The sequence below is a fragment of the Brassica napus genome, chromosome C3, assembly GCF_020379485.1.
Source record: "Brassica napus cultivar Da-Ae chromosome C3, Da-Ae, whole genome shotgun sequence".
Taxonomy (NCBI): Eukaryota; Viridiplantae; Streptophyta; class Magnoliopsida; order Brassicales; family Brassicaceae; genus Brassica; species Brassica napus.
In genome coordinates, this window is record NC_063446.1 from 55914941 (window position 1) to 55928237 (window position 13297).

The 13297-nt window shown below is 38.9% G+C and overlaps 3 protein-coding genes across 4 annotated transcripts; 1 reads left to right on the plus strand and 2 right to left on the minus strand.

The window, feature by feature from the left end:
* Positions 1-3814: 3814 nt before the first annotated feature.
* On the minus strand, positions 3815-5210 carry LOC106361893 (nuclear transport factor 2A). 2 transcript variants are annotated; one of them, XM_022690214.2, is made up of 2 exons: positions 4818-5210; positions 3815-4178 (listed from the first exon to the last, which is right to left on the minus strand). In XM_022690214.2, exons 1-2 carry the CDS (start codon positions 5065-5067, stop codon positions 4045-4047), a joined length of 384 nt encoding a protein of 127 aa, XP_022545935.1. In that variant the 5' UTR covers positions 5068-5210; the 3' UTR covers positions 3815-4044. The 2 variants fall into 2 exon arrangements, with proteins under 2 accessions (XP_022545935.1, XP_013657156.1); XM_013801702.3 differs by having other exon boundaries at positions 4771-5208.
* A 649-nt stretch (positions 5211-5859) lies between these two features.
* LOC106359239 (stress-associated endoplasmic reticulum protein 2-like) lies at positions 5860-6375 on the plus strand (the record flags this gene model as incomplete). Its single annotated transcript, XM_013798968.3, has 2 exons — positions 5860-6022; positions 6194-6375. Coding segments are annotated over 2 exons (210 nt in total), but the record flags the coding sequence as incomplete, so codon positions are not given.
* Positions 6376-7295: 920 nt separating this feature from the next.
* Positions 7296-12890, minus strand: LOC106361894. The gene is made up of 10 exons (XM_013801703.3): positions 12713-12890; positions 11935-12507; positions 11746-11836; positions 11587-11661; positions 10856-11449; positions 8659-10680; positions 8522-8564; positions 8011-8427; positions 7573-7661; positions 7296-7492 (listed from the first exon to the last, which is right to left on the minus strand). The coding sequence occupies exons 1-8, from the start codon at positions 12713-12715 to the stop codon at positions 8067-8069; spliced, it is 3762 nt and encodes a 1253-aa protein (XP_013657157.2). The 5' UTR covers positions 12716-12890; the 3' UTR covers positions 7296-7492; positions 7573-7661; positions 8011-8066.
* Positions 12891-13297: the final 407 nt, after the last annotated feature.

Below are 13297 nucleotides of genomic sequence, written 5' to 3' on the forward strand. Positions count from 1 at the left end.
TGATTTGAGTTGGTGAAATCCGCTTGTTCATGAATCGAACAATTACAAGCTGTTTGGTCGTCTGTTCATTTATCATACTTTTGGGAGCAAAACAAAGATCCAACTAGTCGTGGGTAGGCCTGAAATTTTTATCCGAGATCCGGATATAATCCGAGATCCGATCCGAAAATCCGGATATCCGGAGAGGCCGAATCTGGATCCGGATTGTAAAATGTTAGATCCGTCAAAGCCGAATCCGGATATCTTGATTTTTTTGTCTGGATATCTGGATCCGTAAATTTTATTAATAATTATTTCAAAAATAGTAATATCTATATATAAAAACTAATAAATTTTCATTTTTATAATACTATATATAAATTTTATGTAAATTTTGTAATATTATACATAGAAATAATTAAAAACATTATATATCTTTTTTATTTTTAAATTATTGTTAATATTTTATATATATTAATATTATTTTTTATTTATTTTAAGGATCCAAATTCGGATCCGGATATTCGCCGGATATTATAATTTTTAGAAGGACGGATATCCGCGAACTCCGGATTCAGATAAGAATAGTAAAATTACGGATCCGCCGGATAAGGATCCGGATCCGGATATCTTAAAAATATCCGGATACCCGATCCGTCCCAGGCAGTGTTTTTAAAACCGGACCGGAAGCTGAACCGGAAATATTTTGGGTCAAGGTTCAATATGGTTCGACCGGGTCAAACCTGGTTCAATAATATGGTTTAATATTTTTTTAGTATGTAAATATAAAAGTAATATTAGTAACCATGATGCATAGTTAAAATATAAATTAATTTTGAATATAAAATATTATAAACTAGAAGGGTGTCCGCGCTTCGCGCGGGATATTGTTTTATTGCTGTTAGATATGATTTTTTGGATGATGTAATTAAGTGGTCTTTCTTATTTGTAAAGAAAATTATTTGATGTTTTATTGTGTTATGTAGTATTAGGTAATATGTTAATATATTATGTGTTTGTTTTTCAATAATGTGTTGTTGTGTGTATAATATTAATTGTGTGGTGAAGTGAGCTTTTAATGTAAATTATATTGAATTTTAATAACTTTGCATTTAGGCATTTGTTAATTTTAAGATTGATGGTTTTAGCGTCAGAATTATATTTTAATTTGTCACATTTTTGAACATTACTCTTTTAAAATGTTTTTTGCCCACTCTCCATATTTTGACCCTAAGCCGTCCTCATCTATATAATTCGCTTACCTTTCCGGTGTGCGGTGCTTCTCGCCATCACTGAGAAAAGACTCACCTTTGTGTTCTTGTTTTTCCCCACATTCATCTCTTGTGATATTATCTGGTATTTGTTATAGATCATGCTTACAAATTCCCAATTGTGCGGTTGTTTTTCACTGTGTTGTAGGTTGTTTTGGTCAATATTGGTCCTCTTCTTTTTTAGATTTTGGCTAATTTTAGGAACTACATCTTGTTGGGTTGGGTCAGAGTTCAGTTGTCTTTGATGTTGTCTTCCTCTCGTTGACTTGCCGTCGATAGTCTCTGTTCGTCTTGGTTTTCAAGATCTGGTTTTTGGTGATCTGACTTCTATGCTCTTTTTCATATCTCGAGGATGGCTCCACGGTTTGATGATTTTGTTTCGTCTCCTTTTCTATCTTTGTTCTCTCATCTTGTTGCACCTTTCATTGCTGCTCGCTTCTCTGGTGGCTTTTTTTTCGCCATATTTGCTACTCCAGGTTTGGATAGTGTTTTCTTCTGTGTATGCTTTATGTGCTTGGAATGTTATTTCTAATCTAAAGTTTGAGCTCTTGTTTTTCGGTGGTAGGCTTCCATTCTTCCTCCCTCAGGTTGTTTTTTTTCTTCTTTTACTTTGTCTGGTGTAGGTGTGCGGAGTTAGTCTTTGGAGCTTTGGTCTCTTCTACTTAGAGCTTTGTGGTTCTTCGCTGGCATGAACGTCTTGTATGTGCTTGTTTAGTTTGTGAGGTGCTTCTTACCTTTTAGCTGGTGGTTGTGATTCCGGTGCTTGTGGCATGTGTCTTCTTGTTTCGTGGTGACTCTGGTCTCCTGATGATTATCCTTTCTCTGACCTTTTTGGTTTTTTGGGGTTTTTTGGGGTTTTTTGGTTGGTGCTTGATCACGCTCCTTTGAGCTCGGAGGAATGTTTTGTCTTATATTTTACTCCCTCTGTTCCAAAATAGATGATGTTTTAGAAAAGTTATGATGTTTCAAAATAGATGATGTTTTGATATTTTATATTAATTTAAATTTTATTGAAAACTGTGTGACCAATGATGTTTTATATTTATTTTTAAGGATTGGATGAATTAATTTTGGTTTATATTTTTAATGTTTCTTTTAGAAAAAAGTGTATACCTTAATTCTTGTTCATACACTCAAAACATCAAATATTTTGGAACAGAAGGAATATCCTTTTATCTTTTCTAACATCTGTTTGTTCTATCCATGATATTATTGGTAAGATGAGGTAAGTTAGTTTTCTTTGTTGATCTTTTTCCGGCTCCAAACTTTTATTGAGTTAGTGTTACTATAGTATAATTGGTTTTTTTTTTGGTTGTGGAAGTTGTAGGTTTAGATTATGCGTTGTATTCTAGTTTTTTCTTATTAGTTTGGTTATTTGTGGAAGTTGTAGGACAGTTCTGAGCGAAGTGACCTATCTTATCACATCGGTAACACTCAACCTTTGATGTGTCTCTCACTTGCCTATAATATCTGTTTTGTTGATATCCAAATCTACCACGACCTCTTCCTCGATATCCATACCGACCGCCTCTTCCCGAATCATACATATCCTGTTGTGAGAGTCTGCATACATAAGTTTATCTTGGTTTTGCTCGTCATACTTCTCTTCTTCTTCATCATGAATCCTCTCATCATAAAATAATAGAAAATGGTAAAATAACAAAAATAATAGAAAATATTTAAAATTATTTATTTATTTTTTTTATTTATTTATTTTTTATTCATCTTGAATTTTAGTGACCAATAAAATAAATTATCAAATTTTATACAAAGATGGTTAATATTAAAAGAGTAAATAGTGCATAATTAGAAAGTACTTCGCTAAATTGCAATAATCTATAAGAAAAAGGACTTAAAATGTAAAAAAAAAAATATGAAAGACACATGTCATCAAACCCCCTTGCCACTTGTCATAAGAAGAGAAAAAGCTAACTTTATATATAAAGATATGAATTAGTTTCTTGTTTATATGGATGATTTATAGATTTTTGATAGTTTTAGTGGTTTTTATTAGTTTAATAACTTTGAAATATAATCCGGCTATGTGGCCGGTTCTTGGTCGAACCAATTACTAGACCAACCCGGCTATATAACCGGTTCATGGTCGAACACGGTCCAACCATCGGGTCGGTCCGGTTTTAAAAACACTGGTCCCAGGCCTAGTTGTGGGGATGGATTACTCAAAAAAGCAAATGAACAGGATTTTTATTTTGTCAGTGTCTTCTTATTCTCATATGAACAACTTGGGTCTTTGATGTAACAATGAGCTCATCTTTTCAAATTATTATTATTGTGTGATTAGGCAAAATTAAGTCAATTCTCATAAAGTAAGTGTGTTTTGACAGGTTGTTGTTTGACGGCCAGAACCGTCTCTATTGGTGGTATAGGACTTGATGATATTCAGCATTTGAGTGATGCTAACTTTTTGCTTATACACTCACCAAACAGCTTCCAAAAAAAAAACAGTTGAAACTACCAAAGAAGAAGAATCGTCGCCAGATTGTTCACAATCCAAAGGAAAACACGAGGGTTTGGAGACATCTAGAAGGAGAGTACAGAAGAAATTGCTAAAGAATAGTTGTTTTAACATGAAAAGGGTTCCAACAGAGAACCAACCATCTTTGAAATAAGCTTTTTGTTTTATCCATAACAATAAGCACTTACTGAATCATGTGAACACAGAATCATCTGAACCAAAGTAACAAAGACCTTCTATTGATTAAAATAAAGAAAAGACTTCAAAAAACACCTTAAACAAACTTCTGTTCTCAAATCTACTAAAACCCAACATGAACTAACCCGCAAACTTCCATGATTCCATCAGTCTCTTTTGTAATACCCCTTCCACCACATTCCTCAAGCATAGTTCAACCTGAATATGTCGTTGAACACGTAGTAGTTTCCCTGATTCGACACCAAATGGAACATCTGGGGGCACAAAAGTCAGGAAAATATGATCACCAGCCAGTCAAAATCAGAACAGCATTCAGGTAAAACAGCATATAAGATCACAACATGAGCGATGCAAATGTAGCTGAATGTGAGTAGGTCAAAATTGACATGAATGCCATCCCACTTGGCTCCATACATATCTACCATGTTTACACAAAACTGATAACAAAGACACAAGTAGTACCTTGAAATGAAGAACTAAGAGTCGAATTATGCAGATATTATTATATGTATCCCTATGTGACAAATCTAGTAAAGAGTCTAACGGCAGTCAGCAGATGATGGATGATACACACACCACAAGGAACACTTACAGAGCTGAGGACAATCTAATCGAATGCAGCAAGCATATCGTAGCATAGTTGACATAACCAAGAAGAAGCACAAGGGAGAGATAGACTCCAAAAGACAAATTCTAAATGCCAAACCTAGATGACAACGATCACATCTACACAACCTAATCACGGATCTATCAATCAAGAAGGGTTCGAGTCAATTCCAGATCAATCAAACTTCAAAGTGCCCTAATAACATATCCAATCTACACTCGAATCGGAGTTATATAGACCTGGCTGAACTTGAGAGCGTGCTGTTCGCCAGCGAGCTGGAGATTACCGGAGACGAAGACGAGCATACCGCCGGCGGGACCAGAGGGCTGGCAATCGACGGTGGTGATGTTGTGCTTGCACTGCTGGAAGGGGAGGCTGGTGAGCTTGGCGACGATGTTCTGAGAGCCCTGGATCTTCTGCCCTTCGAAGGTCAGCATCGATCCTTCCTGGTAAAGAGAAACCAAGCCTGCGCGATTCGCATCGAAGGTGGTGTAGTAGTGCTCCACGAAAGCCTTGGCCACTGCGTCTGGATCCATCTCTCTCTCTCTCTCTCCTCTTCTTCCTCTTTGCGTCGTACTGAGAGAAAGAGACCAAGAGGCTGTGAGAGATGTAACTGAAAAGTTTCAATCGAGCCACCAAGAGACTAACAGACGCTTAACGGGCCTCTCAACATACTTTTTATTTGGCCTTTAAAGAGCCTGAGAGATATAACCGAAAGTTTTCATTTTTGTCCACATGACCATAAGGCTTTCGCAAGCACCAATCATTGACCGCCACGTCGACCTCACAAGTCTCAGTATCCAATCAGAGAGAGCTGTGACGACGTTCACCGATACTCTTTTTTAATAAGTTGGTGACAGGCAGGAGAAACACAACTCTCTTTAAGACAAAAGACAAGTTTCTCTCCGACTCGGCGAACGTCACTTCCGATTCGCTGATCCCTTCTTTGTGTTTCCTCTCGGGGGATTCATATTTTTTAAATCGGCTAAGCTCATGATTCTCACATTATTTGAGGATTTCATGAGCTTATTTATAAGATCATGGGAAAATTCTTTTTTCTTTTTTGAATTTTTTTTTTCCAGGTTACGAAAAAGTCGCTGCCACATTAACCACTTATTTGTAATATTAGGATTCGAACTCGATACCTCTGACACAATGGCCAGGGTCCTTTCCAGTTGAGCTAATGACTCAAAACGGAAAATTCGATTACCATTATAAAATTTGATCCTTTTTTTTGTGTTAGATATTAGCTGAGTTCTTGTCTGCATTTACGGTGTTGCTTGATTTAGATGTTTTTTGTTTATAATTATATTCTGATTAGAAAATGATTGCAGACAACTTCAAAGAGGCTAGCAGACAGGAAGATAGAGAAGTTTGATAAGAACATTACTAAAAGAGGTTTTGTTCCTGAGACCACCACCAAGAAGGGTAAGGACTACCCTGTTGGACCCATCCTCCTCGGCTTCTTTGTCTTCGTCGTCATTGGTTCATGTGAGTCTTCCTAAATCTCTTTAGGTTGATTATGTTGGAAAGCATCTTAGTGTGGACTCCTGGTTTCCAAATAACGAACATGGTCGTGAATATGGATTATTTGGTTATATATAATATAATGTGTGTTACACTAGTATATGTTGATTAACTTTTGTATGCGCTTTGTTACAGCTCTCTTCCAGATCATCAGGACTGCAACTAGCGGAGGCATGGCATAAACGAAACCTCTTCTTGTTTCTTGTCTCACTTCTCCTTTAATCTTATTGTAGAATGCTTTAGCTTTCTGTGTACTTTACTACATGTTGTGAAGAATTTTGAGAGTCTTTTCTATATAAAATTATCAAACCTTTTAATGTTGTCTTGAAGTTAGTTGCCGTTGTTGTTGTTGTCATGCTTTTTGTAATCCTTTTTTACCGCTTTATCAATTGGACCAAATATTTAATACATATAAGAATATTGTTGGGGAAAAAACTAAAACACTAATAAGAGGTATCATCATGGGTTCTCATTATTCTTTTTAAAATATAATGGTAATTTGGAGTGGATAAACGGAAGTGACATGATTGATCAAAGCATAATAATATTTGATGTGATGACCAAAACTCCACCATTGATGGGTAGAAGTTCTTGTGGGTTGGATGTGGAGAGTATGAAGACTATGATTCCTTGAGAAATGAATGGACCATCTCGTCCAACATAAACTCCCTGTATTCCTTAACCTTGTAAGTTACAGCCAATTACACAGCACGCTTTACTTCATGTTAACGGACCCCAAAAGAGACATTGTCCTACGAAATGGTCGAATGGGAAATGGAAGCAGTGCATCTGACTATAAACGCTGAAACGTGAATTAGCATATGGGAGCTTCAGAAGAAGATGACAATGTTGTAGAGGAGGTTGACAGAATGACCATCAAATGGCGCTTGGAGTTTTACGGAAAGTACATTAGGATGAATTATCTAGGCAACATATTGTTGTCCTCGGGGTCCACAGACATAGCTTGTAGAAAAGACTCTTCATTCTATTACTACACCGTCTGATAACCTACAATTTTATTACTAAGGAATGGACCAAGGTCCCTCTTCTCTGTACCTTTCTTCGGAGAAAAACACTTTGGATCGCTTGCGGAACAGCTTTTCATCCCTCCCCTACGGCTATTGCTTGATCATATCTTCTCTTTGGTTCACTTTCTTAGAGGTTGCTGTATACTCTAGTACTTACTCCTTGTATTTAGTATCAACTGCGTGTGGGTCGTACCAAGTGAACAAAAGCATAACAACAAGGACATATAGCTTGAAGAAAATACTCTTCATTACATTAATATGCACGAGTAAACGGAAAGTTGGATTCTACAGTTAAAAGGAGAGAAAATGAGTCAAGACAGAAGAAGAAAGATTCATTTCTAAACTTGATTCTTCTAGCTTGAATGTGTATCTCCGCTAGTTGCAGTCCTCATGATCTGGAAGAGAGCTGTACATACACAGTATACTGAAATGATTCAGATTCCAGACCATGGTTCCTTACAGGTTATCTAAAAGAGATAAACTTACAGGTAGTGGTCTCAGGTACAAAACCTCTCTTTGTAACGTTTTTGTCAAACTTCTCCACTTCCCTGTCTGCGAGTCAGCTTTGAAGTTTTCTGCAATTACCAAATCAACACAGAATCAATCAATAATCATATCTCCCATTATGTGTGACTGTAGATATTAATGGTTGGTTAATCCCGGATAAAGCTTCACACCGACTTGCACAATTCATAATAGTGCAATGGCAGGTAAAGAAATTTACCCATGCATCTAAAACCAAGTAAACAATCCACAAAGCTGCAGATACGAAGTCAGCTAATCCAATTCGAATTTCGAAAAATAGATGCCATTCTGTTATTCACGTGATTCATATTTCAAACAAAGAGGTCACCATTGACCATCAAATCATAACCAAACAAAAGCATAGGAAGGGTTTACTTATAGGCAAAGATCGAATTATACCATGATTACTCCGAAGAAGAAGAAACGCTTGAATGGATCTCAGGTATCAGAATTGACTAAAAGTCATCAGCGCGGTGAATTTCACCCATAAGACGATTGCTAGTGACTTTGAAACCGAGAAGAGCTGGATCAAGCTGCCTCCCTTTCTTGCCTTTCTTCTTCCCACCACCGCCTTTGTTTCCTTCGTTTGGATCAGAAGATGGCTCTACTGCCACTTTCTTCATGCTGCTACTGCTACTGCTACTGCTATTCTTCAACATCTCACTGAACGACGCCTTTGACCCTTTGTTTCCCACTGCTGTTCTGTTAGCTGCATCGGACATCTGCTCGAGCAATCCCTCATGCGATGATGACGAGTGCGATGAGGGAGGCCTTTTTAACAAAACTGATACCTGCCCGTGTGATGGAACTACCAACCTACAACAATAAAAACATTTAATCATTATCAAAGCTCACATGGCGATTTACCAATTACATAATCTACGGTTGCTAAACGTTAGTACAAAATTACCTATCCTTTCTAACTTCTCCAACCAAGTTGTCACTGTATGACTCTGCAGAAAGAAAATATCAACATAAGCCCCCATAACAAAAAAAAAACATGATATATTCGGGGAAAACGAAATCTTAACTCTGGAAGATACATACCAGAGATACTGGAAGAAGACTGTCTGCCAAGCGTAGCAACAGGAACCTCCCCTTGAACCAAGGAGTCCATTACTGCTTGCTTTCCCATTCTGTCTTGTGCTTCAAATGACATCAATCCCGCTCCTTCCTTTTTTGGTGGTGCATTGTTCCACGTTCTGAAGTCATTCGCGTCTTTGCTCATACCAAGCATATTACTGAAGTCTTTAGTTTCATTTTTTCTTCCACCATCGATACTTCCAGAAAGCAATGAATTATTATGCTGCAACGATCCCATATAGTTCCCATCTCCTGGTAATCCGTTTACATGTTCATCAGAAGATGCGTGCGACCCAAAAGAAGATGAAGCGTTTTGTCTACCACCATGGTCTGCAAAGCCGAATCCTGAAGCAGCCATCCTGTCATAGGGTTCCCCACGATTCATGCTTGGTGACTCGAGAGGTTGATGGCCAGGCCCCTGGTGAAGCAACTCCATAAAAAGCTGTTTTGACTTTTCATCTGTATGTCCATCTACCATCCATGAGTTGGAATCTTCGCCCTGCCTCCTCATTTTACGATGGTCAGCTTCAGTATTTGGTCTATGAAACTGAGTTTCAGCCCAGCCACCAGCTAGCTGTGTATCTGCTCCATGCCAGCGTTCATTCCTTGGTTCCATTTCTGAAAAATGAGGTTCACCTAATTGTGTATGGGGATTCTGATGACTGAAACCCGGAGTAGAATTTCCTAATCTACCAGAAGATTGCATCTGGGCATCCCGCAACTCAGAGAGGTTAAGACCTCTTCCTGCATCCAGATTCAGCCCCGATGTATTTCTGGGTAACGATGTAGATCGCTCAAAGGGTAGACCTTGCTCGAATAATTCCTGATTAAGTTGTTGCTGATATGAAAGGTTCCGCTCAAGATGACTAAAGTGATCCTCAAAGGGTGGCCTCTGCTGCTGTTGATGGAAGTCTACTGGTCTAAATCCCGCAGAAGAGTGTGAACGGTGGATCCCCGGATGAGCTCCTAGAAGCTGATCATTACGGTTGGATGGCCATAGAGGATCAATATGTCTATGTTCCTCCAATAACGTATTGTGCCTCGCTCTAGTTGCCAATTGCATGAGCTGCTCTTGCTGCATCATTTGGTACTCCAAAGACCGTATTGGTTCAGACTGCAATTGTCCATGTTGAGGGTCAATATGTCTCAGTTCCTCCAATACTGTATTTTGCCTCCCTCCATTTGCCAATCGCATGAGCTGGTCTTGCTGCAGTAGCTGGTACTCCAAAGACCGTATCGGTTCAGATTGCATGTGTCCATGTTGAGAACGCATCTGTCTGTATTGAGATTGCATTTGTTCGGAAAGTAGCTGTTCAAGTAGTAGCTCGTTTTGATGACCTTCATGTGGTAACTGCCCAAAATTTCCAGCGGCAAGCTGCTCCATGTACGGTGTAAAATTTTGTGACCTATGGCCAGAACTCTGCAATTCATCCATTAGTTGCTGCTCTAATAACATCTGATCAACATTGTTGAATCGAGGGAAGTCATGTGACTGCCCAATCCTTGAATCAGGAGTCTGTCCTTGAAGAATCTGTTGAAAATGTAAATTCCGAGCATGTGATTGTTGTTGCTCCTGTAAGAGATTCTGTTGTAATTGATACTCTTGCTCTAGTTGACGTTGTTGCAACTGAATCTTCTGCTGCTGCTGCAACTGAATCTTTTGTTGCTGCTGCTGCTGCTGCTGCTGCAATTTGAGAGTTAATAAATGATCCAAATCCTGAGCTTGATCAAGATACTTCTGGTCATGTCCTGTATCATACGACCTGTTAGGCAAAAGATCAACTGGTGTACTGCTGCTCTCTAGCTCAGACCACAACACACCAAACGGATGCAGCTTGTTCTCATTCTGATTTTGAGTAGCAACCTTCGCTGATTCAACAGGAATAGCAGAGTGGCCAGAAACTCCCATTAAAGCATCATGCATACTTGTAGAGGATTTTGCCGATCCATAACCAGAAACTCCAGCTCTTCCTGGGAATACGATTTCTGAATAAGAAAAAAATACAAAAAGTATGTTTAGTTATCATGAACAGAAAGTTAATTAATATCATTATGAAAGAAGGAAATGTATTCGGCTACACAAGCATATTAAACCGAAGAAAGAAATGTCTTATACCATACAAATGCACAAAAGTGAGAAAAGGTCAGTAGAATAACAAACCTTCATCTTGAGCAGAATAGTCCAAGAAACTTCGGTCATCAACATGTGGTGGTTTCACATAAGCTTCTGATTTAGAGTTCATTTGAACATCATCGTGACCTAAGGCTGAACCATTAGATTCTGCTACGGGTGCAAATGATAAACCAATCTCCGAATTTGCTTTTCTACTAGTCTCTTCTAGCTCGCTGATCTGATCATTGATGTGGGCTTGCATACTTTCCGTCTTTAAATATGACATGACACTGCCTAGATCTTGAAAAGGAGTCCCTTCTGGAGCAGTTGCCAAGCGGACCTGTAGATCAGTCCCAAAAAACCCTTGCTCAAACCAGGAAATAATGTCAGATCCTATGAACGGTCCCTGTATTACTCCTTGAGGATCAATGTACGAGAACATAAACTCCTCAGGTGGCAGAGTCCCTTCGGAGTGATTCACTTCAATATCAGGTTGCTGCAGCTTTCCCGTAACAATGGGTTCACCCGCATCCAACATAGAAGATTTATCAAAAGCAGATCTAACTGCTTCATGACTTCCATGAGAAACTTGATCACTTTCAGAAGAACCACACAAGCCTCCATTATGACTACCAAGTACTCCTACAGAAACAGTTGTTTGGATATGGGTCAGAATATATAGTAGAACACTAAAATACCATCAAACTCATAACAATGGACTTAAGCTTTAAAAAAATACATGAATTAGAAGAACCGTTTAGCACCTATTATTCACATACCCGAATTACTATTATGCATGGAAACACTGTCACCAATCATAACCCCTAGCAAAGCACCATCCACTTTTGTCTCACCTGAATCAAGTCACAGAGGCATTCATTATACTACGCTAGTTGGAAAGATAGAAGCAAAGCAACGAAAAACAAGATTACACATACCCAGACTCTTCTCAGCTAATGATTCTTCCCCAGGTGAAGTGTGAGCTTCGCTACCAGTGATCCTTCCCTTCCATATACCCTTAAGGCTTTCCTGAAATAAATAGATAATACCCGAAAACAAACACACGAAAATTAGTTACAAACAAGAAACATGGATGACACACTTATGGGAAAGGATATGGACCATACCTCTTCTTCAACATCAGGGGTGATAAAAGCAAGAGGTTCAATCAAAGCCACTTGAGTTACAGAGTCAACATCCTCCATATCAATAGGCATCCTATCAGGCTTCTGGTTTCTATACAAGTCAAGCAACTTCCCCCTCACATACCGACACGTAGGGGCAGGTTTACCAGGAACACTTTCATTTCTCAAGAACCCTCCAGCACCAAAGAACGCAGACCAAGTACCCCTCGCCCTTCCTCGACCAACGGTGAAACCTATGTTCGGACCCTCACTTCGTCCTTCACTTCGTCCTTTATCAAGTCCAAACCCAGGTGCAGCACGGTAAGAAGCTGGTCCACCGGACTGGAGCTGCTCCATCCGATGACGTGGCCTCCATTTGTCACGAGTGTCAGAGTCACGGAGGCTGCTGCCAAGCACAGATTGAGTTTCAATCTGAACCTCCTCCTTGTTGTCCTTGTTGTTGTAGCCAACCTTGGCATCTTTCTCTTTCTCTTTATCGTCAGGACCCCAACGAGATGACCACTTGTTATCACGCCGCCGAGATCCGATGGGAACGGGAGCAGGAGATCGAACGTCCTAACACCATAACAAAAGAGTAAAAGAAGTCAGCTAATCCGATTCGAAATTAGGATCTCCATTTAGCTAATTGAAAACAATCTTCGCGTGATTCAGATTTCGAATTAAGCTCATGAATCAGATCTGGCAGATCGGAGCAACAAAGAGAAGAAGAAGAAGCTCCACAAAGAAAAAAAGGGAAGGGTTGACTTTAGAGGAACTATACCATGATTACGCCGGAGAAGATAGGAGAAGCTTGAATGGATTAGGGATTCGATATTGAAGATCGCGATCTTGAAGAAAATTTCTATTATATTTTTGTTTTTAATTGCCTTTCGAGTTGGTTTTTATGGTCGTCCTCGTTTCAACTTTACCTTCGCAAACCTAGAAAAGTGGATCGAAATTTGCTATTCTTATTGGGTCAATTAAATACCATTGGGCTTTAGTTAATGTGTGAAGAGAATGACTTGGGCTTCATATAGTGTAAAGCCCGAAAATATATAATAATGGCAAAGTGGAGAAGCCCACATCGGCCATGAGGAAGATAGTTGAGATGTTTAGAGCTGTATTAATAATTGGCCTTATTTAAAGTTTTTACCCATTTTTAAAACAAATTCGGATTTCGGAAAAAGGATAACTAAAAATCGAACAAAAGAGAAGCCTCTAAAACACTCTAACAATGCGGAGAGTAGCGAGGCGGCTAGGGTTCTCACCAAAATCCTCAAATCTCCCCCAAATCCACAGATATTGATCTGATAACCCTAGATTTCATTCAGCAAGACAAGCAGAAGGTCACGCTGTACCCATTAAG

Bases quoted from the DNA above. Each gene is read 5' to 3' on its own strand.
- LOC106361893 (XM_022690214.2), bottom strand. From the start codon at position 5,067: ATGGATCCAGACGCAGTGGCCAAGGCTTTCGTGGAGCACTACTACACC. The intron at 4,179-4,817 runs GTAATCTCCAGC...TTGTGCCCCCAG, and splicing joins TATGCTCGTCTTCGTCTCCG to ATGTTCCATTTGGTGTCGAA.
- LOC106361894 (XM_013801703.3), bottom strand. The intron at 11,837-11,934 runs GTATGGTCCATA...TATTTATTTCAG, and splicing joins CCCCTGATGTTGAAGAAGAG to GAAAGCCTTAAGGGTATATG. The intron at 11,450-11,586 runs GTATGTGAATAA...CTGTTTCTGTAG, and splicing joins CATGCATAATAGTAATTCGG to GAGTACTTGGTAGTCATAAT.